Source organism: Hibiscus syriacus, unplaced genomic scaffold, assembly GCF_006381635.1.
Source record: "Hibiscus syriacus cultivar Baekdansim isolate YM2019G1 unplaced genomic scaffold, ASM638163v2 tig00110722_pilon, whole genome shotgun sequence".
Classification (NCBI taxonomy): Eukaryota; Viridiplantae; Streptophyta; class Magnoliopsida; order Malvales; family Malvaceae; genus Hibiscus; species Hibiscus syriacus.
In genome coordinates this window covers 25,387-47,469 of record NW_024062840.1, presented here as the reverse complement: position 1 = coordinate 47,469, position 22,083 = coordinate 25,387, and the positions used below count along the sequence as shown (strand labels likewise).

The following is a 22,083-nucleotide window of genomic DNA, read 5'->3' as shown; positions in this document are numbered from 1 at the left end:
CTCGAACAATATGCAAAATTGTATATGTATATATAAATGTGTGTGTGTGTGTGATGCCATGAATGTAATGTCTTAAGGTATGCCTAAAATATGAATGTATCATTTTTATTTTCGAAGAGAAAGTCTCAATCTTCTTCATTTAATCTTGATTTTCTCATACTTTCAAAATTTTTGGTGTCTCGTAAATGGCTTCAATCATCAAAGTTATGATTTCTTCGTGAATCAAAGAGTTTTTTTTAGGTAGTGTGTCTTTGCCAATACTCATATTTTTCAAAACAGAAGGACCATCGAGGTAGAACTCGAGCCATTTCCACAGGCCTTGTATCAAAACCCTGTCAGCCTCTGAATTACATGAACATTTCAAGAAATTTTTGCACAGTAATACACAATGATCTCTTTTCAAAGCCAATAAACTACTCATATTTAATTCCAATTCAAGATTTGAAACAAATTGGGCTTTCAAAGAGAATGGTTTTTTATTTCTGTAAGAGAAATAAATTTCTTGACAAGTAAATGGCAAACATTTGAAAGAAAATCGGATAGGAGCAAAGTAGGTGCCCCAGATATCAATAATATGGATTTCTTTGAACTGATAAGTCGTAAGATGTCCCGAGCGTAGCTTATGTCAACATGATCTAGAAAATCGTGAAACACATGAAGAGTTCAATATTTCTTTTAAATTGTCAAGCCTCGTGAGATATTAGATGCCACATTGAACCTTAAACTCATTCAACTTTAATCTAATGTCTTTACTGATAACGTTGTCTTGATTCAGGATTTTCCCATGTACGAATCCTGATTCATTATTCAAACCGCTCTTTGTGGGTTTTTAACTTAAAACCTCATTTGATTTTAAGACGCCCTTTGTGTGTTTTCTTCTTGAACCTTTCTTTATTGTTTTTTTTTTCATTTTTTCTAAATCATGCATTAAAGTTTTAGAAAAAGTTTGGAAACAAAATATTAACCCTGATGTACGAGGTGAAGTATGAAATTCATGTAAGATTAGAAAAGACATTTAGGCACGTATCATAGACTAGAGCACACGATTATGAAAGAAAATGATATAAAGGCTCAGACATGCGTTTAAGGGTGATTGGACCAAGGATCAATGCATTCATTCATTCTATGTTTAAATCCAAGTAATAAAAGATAAGAATTAGATGCAAGGGATATATTTTTTTTTGCTTTTTGTGAAAGTGATATAGAAACAAGGACGTTCATAATTTCATACATAAGAATTAGACATAAGTAGATCTTTTTTCGACTTCCCCCCAATGTGGGGAGCGATCCTCCATTAGGGTTAAATCCAAAAAAATTAAGGCTCAAAGGGGGACATCAAAGGATATAATTTTACTTTTGCTTTTTGTGAAAGAGATATACAAACAAGGTCATTCATCATTTTATACATAAAGATTCTCGTGAAAGAGATATCCTCAAGGGATAGATGCTCAGAATTAAAAAAATAATCAATAATTGTTGGCTCTTACGATCAACTGAAAATCGCTAAGATGGGGTAAATTGGCCTTTAAAAATCTTTCGTGTGGAAGCAATAAAAGATAAGAATTAGACGCAAGATTTATAGTGGTTCGACTTTCTCAACAAAAGTCTACATCCACTACATTAGCTCCATACTAAGGATTTCAACAAATGATATAATTTATTCTTTCTTTTTCTACGCTCAAGAGTAACCTTTACAATTCTCTAGTTTTTCAAGGCTAAACAATAATCACTCCCCTTTTACAAAGGATAAGAAATGTAAACAATAAACCTCACAAGGTAGGTGTTTACAAAGATTTAAGCTCACAAGAATAAAAACAAAAGATATTCAATTAAGCTCTATAAACTTATGTACAAGAGAAAAATGAAGGAAATAGGAATGAAAACCCTTTTACCTTGATCTCTAAGCTTGGATAGGTGTAGTAACCTTCTTCAAGTGTCCTTGGAGTATTTTCATTGTATGGAATGAGTTACTAGCCGTTTATGACTGTTGGGATGAGTTATAGCCGTTGGGAAGCTTTAAAAACATGCACATGTAGTTTCGAAACTTTTGAGAAAGTTTCGAAACTTTGTGAAAGTATCAAAACTTTTAAACACACTTTTTTTAAAAGTTTCCAAACTTTGATGAAAGTTTCGAAACTCTTACTTAAAAATATGACGTCAAATAAAATCGGGTCGTTAAAACAGTTTCTGGGTGCAAAGTTTCGAAAATCATAATAAAAGTTTCAAAACTTTTACAAAGTTTCCAAACTATGAACATTACCTGTGTATGAGCAGTGTCATGAACAAAACCAAATAATGATTGAATAGTGTTTTTCATATTTAAAAATCTTTAAACACTTTAAACATGTTTTAATTAACTCAAAAACATTTCATATATATAAAGCAATTAAGAACACATATTTCTCAAGTTATTTTGGACTTTGAATTATTTTCGAAATATTTGATTAAGTATAAAATCAATTTACAAATATTTGTTATATCAAAATATAAGTTCAACAATCTCCCCCTTTATGATATAACAAAACTTCTTTGACAAATTATTTTGACAAAAGCTACCCTTTAGAAAAATATATTTTGAAAAAGATAATTTAATAAAAAATATTTAAGCTCCCCATTTTTCTTTGAGAATTTAATTTTTCACTTACTTCTCCCCCTTTTGTTATACAAAAATACTTCAACAATGGAGAATAAGCAAGAAAAAAAATAAAAGGTTCAAACAAATAAATCATTTAAAAAAACTCCCCCTAATGAAAGCATTCCATGAAAAGTTTTGGCACAAAAACACTTATGCACTTTTTGTGGTGTTTCGAGCTCCTCTGGCAACCTTTCGCATTTCGATGATCGATTATCCTTGGTTGACAAGGTTGAGTGCTCATCGTCGCTCCCTTTTTGCTTTTATTTTTTTTATGTTTCAAAACTCCTTTCACCGAAAACCCCATTTTCTTATTCGCAGGTTGCTTATATATTGCTCGGTGGGTTTTTTATTTCCTTCATCGAAGGGCTTTGATTCCCTTGATCTTTGGGGATAATTTCGATTTATTTAGAAATATGTTGATTTGGTTGCCATGCATGAGTGTTTTCTTGCCATCTTTATTCTTTGCAATTAACTTGCCCTTTTTGATTTGGATTTCCATGATTTGGGTTTGATTTACATGAGATCTTCCATTTTTGTACTAATTTGGTTGATTTTCTTGCCAAAACTAATCGAAAGAACTATGGAAATGGCCCCTTGTATGGCGTGTGGTTGTCACGTGCCATCATTGGCCGATTATGACTTCTCGGCTCCCTGGTGTGTTGATGGATTCTTTTTCGACCGTTGGATTAAACGACCAAATCTAACGAACTTGGATTGGCTGCGCATGAGGCCTTAGGCTTCAATTTAACCCTAAACTTGGTCCTTAATATGGATCGTCCATTGCCCCCGATCGTGGGGTATTCTTTCGTGCGATGCTATGCTTTGTTCTTTAGAAACCCTAGGAGACTTGCTGGACCAGGCTCGTCTGTTGGGCCTTCCTTGGTTGTTGTGTTGCTTTGTTTGGATCTCTTTGGACCCATTTTGACCCCAATCTCCTGGGTCAGGCAAATTAGGTCATCCTTCTCAAGCTGGATCACTTGACTTGGACTTCCTTGGACTTGGATTGGACTTTTATTGGACTTGACCTGAAATTAAAAATAACAAATAAATTAATAAATAATAATAATAATAATAATAATAATAATAACATTGCTACTTAAAATATATATAATAAGTTTCTAAAACTATATCATATATATTTCCAAAAACTATATAACATATATATTATTAATATTTTAAAAAACTATATTATATATATATATTTAAAATTATATTATATAATATATATATATTTTATAAAAAGGTTATTATACTTATACAATAAAATACTATAACATATACAAATATGATAATAACCGCGGGACAAAAATGAATGTCTACATATGATTACTATTGTAATGTTTAGTGTTATTATAATATTTAGGAGGATATTTAGTTTCGGGCATCTCCGATGAAAAGATCGTTATCTAAATCCTGCCTGATTTGGCGCAGGACTCAATGTGTGGATGTTTCATTATCAAATACAGGGCTCATACTGTTGACGGTAAGTCTGTTGGGGAAGCAACATTGTCTAGGGAGTAGGGTCCTTAATGAGGTCTCATTGTCGGCACTGTTCAAACGCAAGACTAGTTCTTCCTCTACTCCACATACTAATATTCGTAAGTTTAAGTCGCAGAGGCGGTTGGCAACTCCCTCGTCTCCCACTCTTGACCCTGCAGTGATTGGTAACCAGTCCCGCCTGACATTATGAGGTTTCTAATTTGGAACTGTCGTAGGTTTGGAACCCTCGGTCAGTTCGGTGCCTTGTGCGCCTAGTCAAAGCTAATGATCCCCAGGCAATATTCCTGATTGAGACGATGCCTTGTGCGCCTTGTCAAAGCTAATGATCCCCAGGCAATATTCCTGATTGAGACGAAGCTTCATGAATCTCGTATCCGGGAGTTACGCTACTGTCTTCACATGCAAAATTGTTATGGTGTTAGTGCATAGGGGCCGTGGTTAGGTTGTTAATGACTCTGTGTAAATTCTTATAAAGGAATCTCTATTTTTTTTAGATATATTCAATTTTGAGATCCCTATTTTTATGCTTATTAATGGCAACAACTGATAGATATACTCGATTTAGGGATATCTATTTTTATGCTTCTTAATGGCAATAACTGATAGATATACTCGATTTCAAAGCCCTTAATTTTATGTTTATTAATGGTAACAATTAATAGATATATTTAATTTCGAGGTCCTTATTTTTTAGGCCTGAGCGATCGCCCACTCTGCACACTCTCAGTGACGCCCTTGGACTGCAGAGGGTTCTCGTGGAGGATTGGCAGTATTCTGACCATCCACCTTGGACCTATCCTTGCAATCATACTCTCCCTCACACATAGATATGGTCGTGAATGTTGCTATCCCTTAGCGCTTTACTGGTTTTTATGGCAGCCGGTTACTGGTAATAGGGATCAATCATGGTCTTTGCTTCGCCACTTATCTTGCATGAACACGCTTCCATGGTTATGTGCGGGTGACTTTAACGAGATCCTGTAGACTTCTAAAATATCCGACCCAACACTACGAAGTAAACGACAAATGCGAGGTTTTCGTGATTGCTTGAATGATTGTGGTTTGGCCGATCTTGGTTACTCGGGGCATTGGTATACGTGGCAAAGGGGTCGGACGCATCGGACACACATTTGAGAACGTTTGGACAGGGCAGTGGGTTCTATCGCCTGACAAGCCGCCCCAGATGCTACTGTTTCCCATCTTCTTACACTGGTGTCTGATCATTGTCCTATTCTGGTGACTACAACGGGTTTGGCGTATGTTGTTTAACCAGAGCCTTTAATACCTTTGTTTTGCTATGATGCTAATAATGTCACTGACCCTACTTTTATACAGCTGATACAGTCCGCTTGGTCTACTTCCAACTTCCCCATTCTTGATCGGTTAAATTTTCTGTGAGAGTGCCGAACCAGGAATTTAGAATAGCGCCAGACAATAAAGTTTTTGACAGATCGACTGGAAATGCTTCGGCTGAAACCTGTTAACGATTCAGTTTTAGAGGAAATTCATCATTGTGAAACTGAACTGAATACATTGTGGGCAAAGGAGGAGGTTTATTTCGGTGCCGATGTAATACCATTTCTGTAATTGCCTAATCATCAGAATATACTTTTGTTCAGCAACAGGGATTGCTGCAGTGTTTCCATGAGTATTTTGATGGTTTATATGCGGGGGTTCCTCTGGGTGACAGTCAATCTGTTCTTGTTGGTATAACTCCATGTATCACGACTTCACAGAATACCACCCTTACCATGCCGTTTACATCAAATGAAGTGAAGATAGCAGTATTCCAACTTCCTCCGCTTAAAGCTCCGGGCCCGAACGGATTTCATGCATCCTTTTACAGAACTTTCAGTGATACAGTGGGTGATGATTTAACTCATTTCTGTCTTGGGGTTTTAAATGGCCATGCCGATGTCTCATTTGTTAATGAGGCAACGATTGTGCTGATCCCTAAGGTTACTGATGCTCAACTTGTGCAAGATTATTGACCGATCAACCTTTGTAATATGTTGTACAAGATCATTTCTCGAGTGATTGTCAACTGATTTAAACATGTGTTGGGTTGCTGCATTGATGCCAGTCAGAGCGTCTTTATCCCAGAGAGATTGATTATCGATACTTCTCTTTTGGCAGCTGAAACCTTGCATACTTATTGGACTCATCGTTCTGGTCGTCAAGGCCTCTTTGCTCTTAAACTTGATATGAGCAAGACTTACGACCGTGTGGGATGGTGCTTTCTTGAACAAGTCCTGCTTCGGTTTGGGTTTCATACACAGTGGGTTTCTCTGTTGATGTCATACGTTCAATCCGTCCGATACAGGGTCAGGGTGAATGGTAAACTCTCTGAGGTTATCCACCCTTGCTTCAGCCTTCACCAAAGCGATCCGCTATCCTCATATTTATTTTTATTCTGTATAGAGGGATGTCCAGTCTTCTGCGCCAGTCATGTGCCGCTAGTCAGTTTCTGGGTATTAGTTTGACTCGATGTGGTCCTTCTTTTCATCACCTTTTGTTCCCGATGATTGTCTCGTCTTTGGCAGGGCTAATCACGCTGATGTGGCTAAATTGCGATCTATAGTTAGGCGTTTTGAAGAGTGTTCTGACAGATTAATTTCAGTAAGTCCAAGATTTTCTTCAGTGAAAACACTCACCTTGCCTGTCGTATTTTTTTCAGTGTTTTGGGTGTCACAAAGGCTACTGACTTCGAGCCCTGTCTTGGCTTGCCTTCGGTAGTGGGGCAAAGCTGAACACTACATTCCGATTGCTGAAGGAATCGATGTTGTCCCGCATAAGTCAGTCAACGGTCCGCAACTTGTCGAAGGGAGAAAAACTAATTCTTATCAAAGTTGTACTGCAGTCCCTTCCAACTTACCAGATGAGCCTCTACAAACTGCCAATCCAGCTTTGTCGTGAATTGAATTCGGCTATAACTAAATTTTGGTGGCGATCGGATGTTTCTCGGTGGTCCATACACTAGCTCGGATAGTCGGACCTTAGACTGCCTAAAACATTTTATGGTTTGGGTATTCGTGATCAGGAGTTTTTTAATCAGTTTTTTTTTTTTTTTTTTTTTGTAAACAAGGGTGGCGGCTGATGCGTGAGGCGAACTCCTTGGTGTATAGTGTGATAAAAGCTAAATATTATCCTGTTGGTGGTTTCTTCACTTCTGAATTGGGTGCTCAGCCCTCTTATGCCTGGCGTAGTATCTGGTCAGTGAAGGGTATTCTGGCGGAAGGGTTGCGTGCACAACTTGGGGATGGTACAACCATTCCAATCTTCACCTTGCACTGGGTTCCACATTGCTCACCAACAGACCTGCTCCAATCTTGCGTTAACACGGGTCATTTGGCTTGCGTCTCTGACTTGATTGATCAGAATTTAGGTATCTGAAGGTCCGCTGATGTTCATCACCTCTTTGCATTTCCCATTGCTAGAGCCATTTTATCCATCCCTCTACCGATTCACAGTTAGAAGTACTTACAACTACTTGCTCCAATTAGACCACCACCGGGCTTCAACTGCAACTCAGGATCGATCATTTTATAAGCTGCTTTGGGCTCAGCCTCTTCTGGAGAAGGTACACATTTTTATATGGCGAGCCTTTCGTAACGTCCTGCCTTGTTCATCTAATCTTTATCTGAAGCATGCGCTCTAGGACCCAAACTACTTACGGTGTGGTCAAGCACAGGAGTCTATTTTACATGCCTTCATCGCGTGTAATCATCTGCAATCCACTTGGGGTTTGTTTGGGTGGCAGCAGCTCGTCCAGGGAATTGCAACTGATTTTCGTGAATGGTTATTGTCGGTGTTATCCAGAATTGCAAGAGTGGATATTCCATGCCTTTTTTCTGCTTTTGTGGTCCATCTGGGTTGCCCTTAATCGCCATCTTCATCAAGGATCTGTTGTGTCTGATGTGGAAACCATGGTTTTGTAACTAGTTATAAGGAGAATATCACACATGCTGCAATTCCTCAAGATGTTGTTCCTCGCCATATTGTCAAGTAATAGTCTCCCCCTCCTTTGGGTCTGGTAAAGGTCAACTTTGATGGATCATTCAACCGAGAAATAGGGAGAGGTGGGGTCGGTTGTGTTATTCGAAATTTTGATGGAAAGTTCTTGGCGGCTTGCTCTCGGAGCATCATTTATGCCATGGATGCGTTTCATGTTGAATCTTTGGGTTGTCTCGAAGGAATGCATTTAGCAATTTCTCTGGGCCATCTACGGGTAGTTGTGAAAGGTAACTCGCGTTCCGTTATTTCCGGGGCTTCTACGTCTTCGAATAATGACTCTTATGGGGTTCTATTTTGGATCGCATTCGAGCTCTTTCCCAGTATTTGGATGTTTGCCGCTTCCAACATGTTGGCTGTTCCGGCAACTCCGTTGCCGATGCACTTGCGCGTGAAGGTCTCTCCTCTGGCTCTTCTATGAGGTGGAACAACAACCCCCTCTATTTGTGGTTACTTTGCTTACAGCAGATACTGTCTCCTGATGTGTTTTTCCTGCTACCTTGCACATAGCTTTAGTTGGTTTACATGCTTGTACGTACTTTTGCATGGAAATAATATTTTGCGCTTACTCTCAAAAAATATTTAGGAGGATATGAATTTAAGTATACTTTAAGGCATATTATATTGTAATAAAATCTTATTTTATCCAATAATTTGTGTGTATATAAACAATAAAAATTAGGAGATAAAATTTTAACAAAATGGTTGTATTTAAACAATTAAATAATCCTAATCATCACCAACATTTAAGACAAGTGATTAATTTAAAGCATAAACACACACATGCACGCATTCTATATAGGGCATTATCCTCTTACACAATGTAAAACTCTTTTAGTTTTACACAGATTTAGGACCCTTGGATGAGGAAAGTAGACGACAGAGATTAAAAGCAGGAAGTGTGAAGATATTTAGTGAAAAAAATGAGTCAATCTCATCCATATATTTTCACTCATAAAACAGTCTTAAATCTGTGTGAAACTAAAGAATTTTATATTGTATAATTGAATCTTAACCCTTCTATATTGTATTGATTTTAGTAATACATATGTGATATTATTAAATTACAATATAATATATTAATTAAAACCTCTAATGATTTTTAAAATATTTTAATAATTTCATATTATTGATATAATTTTAATTATATTATATAATTTTGAATAGTAGATAGTATCATATTTTTAAAATGTACCACATTTTGCCATCCCAGTTTATTAGTTACATAACTATTAAAATTGATAAACAACAAAATGTTTGAAAACTTTATTAATGACATAGTTTATTTGATTGTAAATTATTTTTATAGTTTAATTGATTTTTTAGAATTTTTTTTTGAATAAAAGAAAAGGTTAAATTAATATATCAATTTCTAAATCGGTAAAAAAAAAAGACGGGGTCATGAACGTCGCTATGAAATATAAAGTGAAAATAAGTCGATTTGTAGGGTTAGTTTATCATTAATTATGCCCGAAACTTACACAGCGGTCGACTTATGCTGGCGAGGAAAAGTCCGATGCGTGTCCCTCGGTTATGACCAGAAAACGAAGAGGCTGAACTTTCTTCTCCTTTGAATATTCACATAATGCTACTATATATTAAGGTTTCTTTCTTTGTAAAGGATAAATTAAAGCTAAAGAATCGATGAAGGGTGGTGGCATTTTGGTGGCCTTTATACTTTTGTCATTGCTGAGTTCATGGCTTCCCTTTGCTCAAGCCAGGATTCCTCACTTCTCAGCTATCAAAGGTACTCTCACCTTCATTTCCTTTCTACTTCCTGCTTTCATTTATTATATATTGTGTTGCTCTTTTAACCCTTCTTTTAATTCAAATTCCGAAAGAACAATGATAAAGAAAGAGTTTTAAAATATTTATTGGCTTTGTTTTCTGTTTTAAGTTTTTTAATTATTGTTTTAGTTTTCAACAAAAGCCTTCACGTTCTGTGAATCTTATTTTGACGCACTCTAAGTACCGGAAAATGCATGATTGAAAGGGTGGTCTCGACAGTTCTGGAGTGTTTGATTCGTGTTACCATATTAAATAGCATAGTTCTGTTTTGTTAAAGGCTTAATCACTAAAATATATCTAAAGTTAATTCCATGTACCGAAAATATTTTTATTAAAAATAGGTGTCTAATATTTTTTTTTTCAGTTACAATTTTAAGTATCTAACGTTTTTAACATTATATTTTTAGGCGTCTAGAATGTAACGACCGTTAAGTAACGCGTGTCAATTTTATATAATTTAAAAAAAAATTAAAAGAGGAATTTTAAAAATTATTTAAAAACGTTTTTTTTAATTATAAAAAAATTCCAAAATTCCCCAAAAATCTAATTTCAATCCTATTGCCACAGCCGACCGCCATCAACTGGCCGAAATTCCAACGGAGTGAGACCAGCTGAACACCCAAGGTCGAAACCTTTGCTCCAATCTCTAATTGCAACGCCCAATCGACAATTGCAGTGTGGAGAACCCCTTTCGGCTGATCGCAAAATCTTGTATTTACAAGACCATTGGGTGTTCGGTCGGTCGCAAAAATAAGGGATTTCGACTGTTGGGTGGTTGACCAGTTGAAAAGCGTTGAGTATTCGGCCGATTAACGGCGTTGGTGGCGGTCGACGGTGCTAAGGGACTGAAATTGGTTTTTCGGGGGGATTTTGGGTTTTTTTATAACTTCATAAAATAATGAGTTTTTTAAAATAAAATTTAATTTTAAGTGTTTTTAAATAAAATTTTTATATGTCTAACACATGTTACTTAAGGATCGAATTTAGCGATCGTTATAGTCTAAACACCTAAAAATATAACATAAAAAATATTAGGCTCCTAAAAGTGTAACAGAAAAAGTTAGACACATATTTTTAATGAAAAATACTTTAGGCACTTAAAAGTGTAATAGAGAAAACTTTAGGTACCTATTATTAACAAAAAATACTTTAGAGGTCTAAAGTTAACTTTGAGTCTACTTTAGACACTTATTTTTACATTAAGCCTTTTTCAAATGATGAGTGATCAAACCAAAGCGAATATAAAACGTTAGTTACAATTTTAAAAAAATAGTTTTCCTTTTTTTTTAGATTTTATAATTTTATTAATTGATTGTAATAATTTAGTTTTAACTTGAAATTTATTTTACTTCAATTTGTTATTGTAAAAATATATAATATTTAGAACTTTAATAAAACTTTCAGTAGAGTAGCAATAAGCATATTGTAAAATATATAATATTATAATTTCTTATAGAAAGATAATTAGTGATTGGCTTGATGTTCCCAATGGCAGAAATTTTGGATATTTTCAACAGGTGTCACCAGCAACGCCGATCTTCAGCCGTGGACGAGCATAGTGAATGCCATCTTCTTCAATTTCCGACTTCATTTCAATAAGTGTTTTTTTATATTAATGCTTTTGGTCCCTAATAGTCTTCCTCAATGTCATCAAGTTCACTTATTGAGTAATAAAAAACATCAAATCACACGAAATTCGGTCATTAATAGATTCATATGGAATGCCAATTCCAGATTTACATAGTTTCTTGTGGCAAATTTCTCCATAACTAAAGGCAAAAAAAAATCTCAGAGTTGACTCTGCTTCCAAGATTTTCGGAGTTTTGGTTCTAGAGTTTGTGCATGGGAGATACGGTACAGTCGTCACTGGCGGTGTCAATGATTGGTTGGTCGGGGTCCCCTTTACCGGCGGAGAGCATTCGTTTGTCACAGACCCCTCGAAATGACAGTGTTCATGCTAGTGATGAGCAGTGTTTGGCAAAAGGAGGATCGGACGGTGGCGATATTGCGATGGGTGAGGCGATTGCTAGTGTTAATGATTCTCCTCCCCAATGTGCTGATCCTCCACCAACCGCCAGTGTCCAAAAGGTTTCATATGCATCAATGGTCAAGGGTTCAACTGTTGGTGCCACGGAGATAACAATGGTTTTGTGGATGCGGATGTGAATATCCAAGAAGGTGATGTTGTGATCGACCGGAATGGTCCATATCCGATCATTAAATTCTCTAACGGGGTTCATGATGGTATTGATTTTAATATACGGAGGACGGTTATTGTTCGTCTCCTGGGTCGATCGATCGGTTATCGGGTGCTATGGAATAAAATCAAGGCGCTTTGGCAACCACAAGGTAACTTCCAACTCATCGATCTAGATAATAACTATTATTTGGTTCACCTGGAAAATGAGGGTGATTATACACGAGTTTTAACCGATGGCCCTTGGGTGATTTTTAGTGATTATCTTATCGTACAACCATGGAGTCGGGACTTCAGCACTTCTGAAGATCATCCATCAAAGGTGATCGTTCGGATTCATTTGCTAGGTCTCCCATATCAATATTACTCTAAGGCCTTATTTAAATTGATTGGTTCCGAAGTTGGTAATGTTATCAAAGTAGATTATAATACTAATGTGGGGAGAGGGGTAAGTTTGCAAGATTGGCGGTGGCACTTGATCTAAATAGTCGGCTATTACCTTGCACCAAAACCGATAATTGTATTCAAAATATTAAGTATGAAGGTCTGTAACTAATATGCTTTCGATGTGGAACATATGAACATTCTAAAGATTTGTGTGTTTCTAAAGAAGATGTAAGCACCAATTCAAGTGCTAGCAACCAGGCTGTGGATCCTCAAATTTTAAAGGAGAATGAAGTTGTAAAGCAGAAGAATGCATGGGATGATTTATTTGGACTTCGGATGGTTGCAGCTTCGAGGAAAAGATGACCTCGGAAAACGGCTGAAGCAGCTACGGTCAGTGGTGGAAAAGCTGGGACGAGTAATTCTTCCAGGTTTGCAACGATTGCTCAAAACCGGACATAGTGGAAACAAAGTATTTGGATCCTAGTGTTCCTCTTACTGATGTAACAATAACCATTACACAGGTACAAAAAGGGTCTAAAGGGTGAGACAAAGGGAAGTCAATTGTTGTTTTAGGGACTATCGGGCTTAGATATTCAGGAAATAACCATGTTTTGCCAGGAATAATCCTTTCTGTGGATACCAGTTTACCCACCGGGTTGTGTGTTTTGCCTTTACAGGATAAGACTTTGTTGCTTAATGGGAATGCGTTTAACCATGCTTTCTATTTTGATATGAATATTATTTTAAAGAAATTTTAATATTGTTTTATATTCAATTTTTAAATTTATATTTGATAAAATCGTTCGAATATTGAAATTCTTTTTAAGGTCAAAAACCCATTTTTACTCCTTACTCTTCTTGAAAATTAAATTCATATATACCGGAATAATTTTAAAACAATTTTACAAGGGTTTCAGATTTTAATCGAGTGAAAATTTTATTTTAAGCCCTACAGTACCGATACTAGTATCGATACCATTGAGATAAAATAGGCAGTAGTATTGATACGCTGGATGGGAGTACCGATACTCTTTTTATAATTTTGATAAAGACGAATTCCAGTAGTCATTTTTTGTATTGATATTATACCAGTATCGATACTCATACTAGAATACTGATATTCTCCTCTTCCAAAGGTCAAATTTTATGTTTTTAAAGCAGGTAATACCGATATTCTTGGTTGGAGTATCGATACTCGAGACGTCAGCGCAACATTTATTGCGGGAAATTCATCCCACCAACTCTATTAACTCCCACCAAGAGGTTGGCAGTAAGGGAGACTGTAATAACTGAAAGGAAGCTCGGTTTCGATAGAAGTAAAGGAATTAACTTTGGAAAATATAGTATCCTTGGTAGAATACGTGTGCATGTAACTCCCCGGAAGGTAAAATCCATCACAAAAATGAGCAAACAGACGCAGTAACATAAAAAGCCAGCAAACTCCAGGCATCTCCCTTTCTGAGAAAGCCATGATAATAGCAGATCTTGCAGAATATGGCGCTAATCTAAGCTACTGCAACCCGAAGCACCCAGTATAAAAAGAAATCTACACAAAGGGGGAGGAAACAACAACCAATTACTACACAAAGGGGAAAAAACAGCAACCAATTACCACACAAATTTATCCCTAACGCAGGATTAATTAAAATAATAAAACAACAAAAGAAGAAAACCCAGATGTCAGAATATAAAATAATTTCATTGAGTCAAACTTCAAGCAGTAGATCTATATAACAAAAAGCCAAACAATAAAATGAACACACCCCAATATAAAGAACAAAAAATTACTTGAGAATTATTCATATTAACAGAAAACCATGTATAGAATATAGACAGCTTAACAGATTCATATTTGGCAGATCAAATGTACAAACAAAAACCCATTGAATAAAAGATTGATAAAGAAATTGGAAGAAGAACCGGCGACAGATGTAGGGGAATTGAAGCTCCGTACAAGATCAAAATAATTTGAGAAACATATGGTTTAAATTTGGTTTAAAATAATTTACAATAAAAGAGAAATAAAAAAAATCAGGGATTAAAATCATAAAACAACTTAATTATTTAAGATCAAAATAATATACATTTTTATTTTTGGTTATACAAAATATATATAAGTTTAAATTTGATTAGGAGTCAAAATTTGAAATAGAAACAAGTTTTTATTTAAATAGAATTTCTTCTATATAATGAATTTTTTTTTGCTAATGAAATTTTATTTAGATAATTTTTTTGCTAATGAAATTTGAGGTGCCGGCACTTTAAAATTGACCATTTGCTATGGTAACTCCGGTTTAGATCCATTTGATAAATTTGTTTACGCGTAATTTGGGTGTTTTCCTTTTCAAAGTGAAGCATTAATATACTATTACTTAACCCGAAATACTTCCCAAGTGCTTGGTCAATGATTTGAAGAAGTAAATCGGACATTTATTATACTTAATTATCAGTAAAACAAGATCATGACAAAGTGTTCTCGAAATTTAAAAATTTTAAAAGTAATGCACCTACTTTGTATTCCTAATTCAAAGGGCTGCCCAACTCTCACATGATTTTTTTTTTTTGGATAAGTAAATTTTATTATCCAAAGAAGCATCCCAAACAAGGATCAAGTCAAGCTATTTACAACAAAAGAATGTTTATCCTATACCCCAATTGGTACTAAGTTGCTTATTAACAAAATCAAGTATGTTAATAACTTTATTCCTAAGTTGAGTACTAACAATCTCCTTAATGGAATAAAGAAAATCATCAATGGTTCTAACTCGTCCTTGGAATAAACGTCTATTTCTTCCCAAACATAGTAAATGAAAGAACACCAAGCAATCTTCAAGATGGTTGTAAGGATAGATTTCCTTTCCAAGTCGAAGACACCCAAGCAAGATTAGAATCCCAAGACATATGAGGCTTGTCCAAGAGAGAAAGATTTAGAATTTCATTCCAAAGAGCAGCAACCATAGCACAATCTGCAAACAAGTGATTTCTTGTTTCAAGGGCATTATTGCATAAAATACAAGAGCCTACAGTTGTAATTCCCATACGAATAAGTCTTTCTATGGTAGGAAGCCGATCCAAGACTGCAAGCCAAGAAATGATGCTGAATTTGGGAATATGAAGGGGAAACCAGACAAGTTTGTGCCAAAAAACCTTTTCATGCTTGATACGTAACTCTTCCCAAATGCTTTTAGAATTAGAAACTCCTATATTAAGAATTGGGATGGCCTCAGATCTCAGTTTCAATAGCCTGTTAAAGCAGAATCTATAAGAGACATTTTTCGACATCTTTGAGAATTCTTTGGATTTAATCACATAAGTATAAATCCAGGCAATCCAAAGTGATCCTTCACCAACAAGAAGAGAACGAATAAGTTGTATCATGCACACCTTATTCCAAGTTTTAAGATCTTTTAAGCCCAGCCCACCTTCTTATTTAGGACAGCATATGTTACTCCAGCTTACTCTAGCTCCAGTAGCAGCAATATCAGTACCTTTCTATAAAAAACAAGAACATAGCTGATTAATTCTATTAATAACAGCTTGAGGGAGAAGAAATTGTCTGCACTAGAAGTTAGCAAAACTTTGGAGAACAGTTTTAACAAGTTCTAGTCTTCCTGTATAGATGAGATGCTTCCCAGACCATAGATGAATTTTTGATCTGATTTTTTCAATAAGGGAAGAGAAGTCAGTAGCTGTAAGTTTTCTGGTGACAAGGGGAACATCAAGATATCTGACTAGAAAGAGACCATGCTTGAAATTGGTAGAGATTAAGATAGATTCAAGATTTCGTATTGAGATACCAGCAGCAAAAAGATCAGATTTGGCTACATTAAGTTGAAGCCCTGATATTTCATAAAATTTCTGTAGAACAGAGGTAACTACAATAACTGATTCCAAATTTCCTTTACAGAAAATAAGAAGATTGTCTGCAAATGTTAAATGAGTGAGACCAATTTGTTTACATTTTGGATAGTACCCGAATATACCTCTGGCAGCATCAGTGTTGAGGATTTTTGAAAGAATATTCATAGCTAGAACAAACAGGATGGGTGATAAAGGATCACCTTGCCTTAAACCTATTTCTCCTTTGAAATAACCAACTAATGAACCATTAAGAGAGATTGAATATCTAGCTTCAATGAAGCAAGTTTCAATCCAGGCAGTGAATTTAGGAGGCAGATTGATGGCTTTAAGAATTGATGAAATGAAGCCCCAATGAATAGAGTTAAAAGCTTTCTGAAGATCAATCTTGATAGCACATCTTGGTGAAATATTTTTCATTCCATATCATTTAACAAGCTCTTGTGCGAGAAGAGTATTATCAATTATATTTCTACCCTTGACAAAGGCTGACTGGTTTAGAGTAATGATTTCAGGTAGTAGGTTTGTCAGCCTTTTAACAAGAATCTTGGTAATAGATTTATAGATGACTGAGCAACAAGAGATAGGTCTATAATCCTTTACCTTGCTAGGATTAGTGATTTTAGGAACCAAGGCAATTATAGTGGAGTTAAAAGCTGGCAGAATGTAGGAATTGTTGAAAAATAATTTAATAGCCTTAATGACATCCTCCCCAACCACTGACCAGGTGAATTTAAAGAAGTAAGGAGTAAATCCATCAGGACCGGGTGCCTTGTCATTTCCTTGAATAAAGAATGCTTCTTTAATTTCCTCTGCAGTGATGTCTTTTTCCAGTTCTGCAGTAGTTTCAGAAGAAAGATTGAGCTTAAGAAGGTGTTTAAGAGCTAGATGATCAATGTCTTTAACATTTGGATCAGCCTTGCCCAATTGATTTTGGAAGTATAGAATAATTTCAGAGGCTATTTCATCAAAAGATTCTAGTCTATTGCCTTGCTCATTTTTAAGAACTCTTATAGTGTCTTTTTTGTTTTATGAAGCAATGGCTGAGTGGAAAATTTTAGAACATTTATCACCCTCCTTGAGCCATTGAATTTTTGTTTTCTGTTTTAAGAACATACTTTCAGTAGCTTCTAGAGTATAAAGTTCATTCTGCAGTTTCGGTTCAATATCAATAGAGATGTTTTCTTGGAGAGTAGAGAGTTAGAAATGTTCAAGCTCATCTTTCTTTTGTTTAACTCTTGCAGAAATGTTACTATAACAGTCATTGCTTAAATTTTTCAAGCAAATCTTCAATCTCTTTAGTTTGAGAAAAAGAGACAGCATAGGATTTCCATGAATTGGCTGCTGCCAGAAATTTTGAACTTCAAGGAGAAAGGTAGGATACTTGGTCTAGAAATTAAAGAATTTTAATGGTTTGGGGTGATTAGCTTGAGAATATTTATAGAGCCAGACAAGGGCCATGCAATGATCAGAAGGTCCTAGAGCAACAAATTCCACAAAAGAATTTTGAAAAGAGGAGACCCAATAAGAATTGACAAGAACTCTATCAAGTTTCTTAGCAAGGAATGAGTCTTTTTGCTTATTGCTCCAAGTGAATGTTGGCTCAAAGTAAGGGTGATCCTGAAGAAGGAGATCATAGAGAGTGTCTTGGAAATCCTTCATTTCAGAGAAAATAAAAGGACATATAATGTCATGGTCTGAACTTTCAGTAGGGTGAAGGATTATATTGAAATCTCCTCCTAGAATCTAGGGAAAAGATCCATAGTTGAAGTCAAGGTCCTTTAAGTGCTGCCATAAATATCTTCTTTGAGTACCATCAATGCTACCATAAATAGCTGAAATATAAAAAAGGAGACCATACCTGAGACCTTTAACAGTGATACTTTGGGTAGAATCTTGACAAAAAGAGAGGTCCAATCTTTTTTCCAAAGAAACCAGATTCTTCCATTGGAAGCAAAATCATAGTTTGTCAAATAGTTTCAGTTGCTGAATTTGCAATTATATAAATCTTCAAATTTTTCAGGTTTTACCCTAGTTTCCATCAAACAGAGAACATTAATCTTATACATAATAGCTCTTTGAAGGACTTTATTTTATTTATGAGGATTGTTTAATCCTCTGACATTCCAGAAGCTGATGATCATTGAGATAAAGAGACATGTTTACCCCCATTGACCTTTTCTGCATCACATTTAGCTTTTCCAAGGTGTTCTTTCTTTTTATTTTTAAGATCTTTGATCAAAAGAGTCACTCTTAAAGAAGCAGACCTTTGTTTCTTACTTTGATCTTCTAAGGAAGAAGAGTTTTCATCCACAGAATTTAACACATCGAATCTATTTGAGGATCCTTTGAGAACATTCTTGATTTTGATCTTAATAGACCTACCTCTGCCTCTTTCTGGAAGAGATGAAGATTTCATTTTTTCAGGAGATGAATGAGGAAGATGATCCATAACAGAGGCATCAATAAGAGGAACATGGGCATTAGGTGAGTCAGTAGAAGAAGGGTGAAGATCACTAACAACAACAGGAACAGAAGGAGACAAAGTAGAACATGATGAGTCTTTAAGAGAACTAGATTCTTTTAAAGCATCTGAGAGTTCTGTTAGAACAGAGAAGGATGAAGGATAAACATCCTTAACAGTGGGATCAAGAACTGGTTCATTAAAAGAGGCTGATTATGTTAAAGGATTTTCATTATGAGAAGCAAAATCTATAGTCAACTTTTCTTGAGAAGTATCATTAATATCAGGTAAGTTGTTCTCAGCAACATGAAGAATTTCTCCTTTCTTTCTCCAGACTTGTGCAGAATTAGTACTAGTTGAATTTTTTGCCAGGCAGTCTTTCTCACTATGACCAAAGGTATTACATTTTTTGCAACTAAAAGGAAGCCATAGGATTTCAACAAAGACAGAAGTAGTTTGACCATAAGCAAGAATTACTTCAATAGATTTAGGGATCTCATCTTTCACTCCTACCTCAACACATATTTTGGCAAATTCTAATCTAGACTTTGAGGCAGTGATCGAATCCATAGTGAGAGGGATTCCTATGCCACTAGCTATGTAGCTAAGACCCTCTCTCGAAAACAACTCAAGAGGGACATTGTAAAGATGAACCCATAAGGGAATTCGGGAAAGATCAAAGTGTAATCTCTTTGAATTAGGTTCACATTTCCTTAGGATTAGTGGCTTATTTAAGATATGCTACGGACCATTCTCTAGTACCCAATTTCTCACAGAATCAGAATTGAAAGTGAATAAGTAAAGGTTATTGCCAGCAAAACTCACTTGAACATGAACCCCCTTATTAGGGTTATTCCACAAATTCTTGATAATCCTCTGTATTGTGGCGAAATTGGGGGCAGCCCCGAGGAATTGGCCAACAAGAGATGTCTTACATTCTGCTATACCGGCTTCAAAGACTTCTGGAGGAGGCTGAACGATTGGATTTGGGTCACAAGATTTTGGTGGAAAAATTGAAGCTCTTGTCCTGCTTGGCAACCGAATAACTTTCTCCAGTCCATAGAATACGAAAGGGAAATGCAGCAGGAGATACAAAGAGTGAACCCAAAGAAAAAAAAGGAAAGGCCGTCGGAGACGCACCGGAGGACTCGGTTCCGTTAGACCTACTAACGTGCACCCATAGTAAACATGCTATCGTGCGCACCCAGAGCTTTGACTTCCACACATGATCTTTCTCTTTCTCTCGCCAACTATTTTGTAATTTAAAAAATAATGACAATTGTGAGAAAAAGACATTTAGATAAAGTATAATTTCGATGGAGTGGAAAGTGGTAAGTTTCTTTTATAAATAAATGGCTTTTAAAACTTAATTTAAGATTACTAGATAAAGTATAAATTATTTGTTGAAATTTTTTACTCGATTTTTATATAAAAGTTTCTTCACTTCTAGCTTTTAATTACTTATCTTACATCTTTTATTTTATTAATACACTTCTCTTCTCTTTTTCTTTCTCTCTCTCTCTCTCTCTCTCTCTCTCTCTCTCTCTCTCTCTCTCTCTCTCTCTCTCTCTCTCTCTCTCTCTCTCTCTCTCTCTCTCTCTCTCTCTCTCTCTCTCTCTCTCTCTCTCTCTCTCTCTCTCTCTCTCTCTCTCTCTCTCTCTCTCTCTATATCTCTATCTCTCTATATCTATATCTATATATATATATATATATATATAGGCACGGAGCTAGAATTAAATATTGGCAGGGTCGAAATATTAGACTATTTAAGAAAAATATAAAGACTTGTTAGGTATTTAAACTCGAAATTCAGCATGAACCAAACGACCTTAGTGATTAAGGGATTGTTGTTATCCTTGAGGTCCCTAGTTCAAGCACATATGTAGGGGTATGAGTGTTCATTGTCAAATAGTTGAAAATATTTGTACATATATCACATTGTATTCACCCTAAATGTTTTTTAAAAAACTCAAAACTCATAAGACAACTTCTAATTTGTCTAATATTTTAATTTACAATGACTTAAATTGTAATTAGACAAAAAAATTAGAACATATACTTATCATTCTTTAGTTCAACCCTTACTTGATTAAATATTTAATAAATTTTTATATTTTTAAAATTTAAATATTTATTTTTACATGAACCAAAATACTATTAAATCAAAATTATATCGAATATATAAATTTTAATAGGAGTCGGGCCCCCTTGGGCCCTAAGGAAGCTCTATCCCTGTATATATATATATAGTTGGGATCCATTTATAAACTTTTTTAGTTTTACATAGATTTAAGACCGTTAGATAAGTGAAAATAGATTATTGAGATTAACAATATGAAAATGAGAAGATATTTATTGGGGGGAAAACAAGTTAATTTCAATCGTCTATTTTCACTCATCTATTTGTCACCCCAAAATCCAGACTAATATTTTAGTCTCTATAATTCGAAAATTTTATTGGCTTTAATTTCAAATCTGAGACTAGATTGAATAATTGTGAATTTAGAGATATGTTTTAACCTTATAAATTTTAGGGGCATTTTAAAAAATTCTGAAAAGTTTGTAAACTTTTATATGATTAACCCATACATAAATTTAAAATACAGTTCACCGTGTTTTTCCTTTTATATTTATTTATTTGTTTGTTTATTTATTTATATATCAATTATTTTATCTATTATACATAATAAGAAAATGAAAAACCTGAAGGTTCCTGCTTGTATTTTCACTGCCGCCTTGGAGCCATGTTCGAGGCATTCCTTCAATTGCTTCATCAAGCCGTTCACGCCCATTGAGAAACATCTCACACCGAAACCATTTTACTTCGTCAGATCAAAATTCTTTATTGTTTTTCTTCAAGCCATCGCTCTTTGTAATTTTATTAATCTGTACACCCATACTATATTTGTCTTTTCATCAAATTGAAGTCATGTTTTGGTGGTTGATTAAGCCAATCGAAAAGTGTGTCCATCATATGGTCCCGACTCTATTTCCGATCGAGAAAAAGATCTTGATCAACGAATTTAATATGTTCTATAACTATTTTAATTTTAATTTTGTTTAATAATTTTTTTACTAAATTTGAAATTAATTAAATTTTGATCGATATCGTGGTGATGTATCTGAATCTATGTGCCTTTGTCTACATGACTACGATTTGTATTCTAAATTGTATAATTATTGATTAATTATCAAACATGTTTTTGAATTATATGTGAGATGTCCGAATAATATGTTTCTGAA

At 35.1% G+C, this 22,083-nt stretch overlaps 1 protein-coding gene across 1 annotated transcript; it reads right to left on the bottom strand.

Moving 5' to 3' along the window:
- Positions 1-15,347: 15,347 nt before the first annotated feature.
- LOC120139094 lies at positions 15,348-16,796 on the bottom strand. The gene is made up of 4 exons (XM_039154431.1): positions 16,502-16,796; positions 16,107-16,417; positions 15,968-16,010; positions 15,348-15,859 (listed from the first exon to the last, which is right to left on the bottom strand). Exons 1-4 carry the CDS (start codon positions 16,794-16,796, stop codon positions 15,348-15,350), a joined length of 1,161 nt encoding a protein of 386 aa, XP_039010362.1.
- Between the last annotated feature and the right edge of the window lie 5,287 nt (positions 16,797-22,083).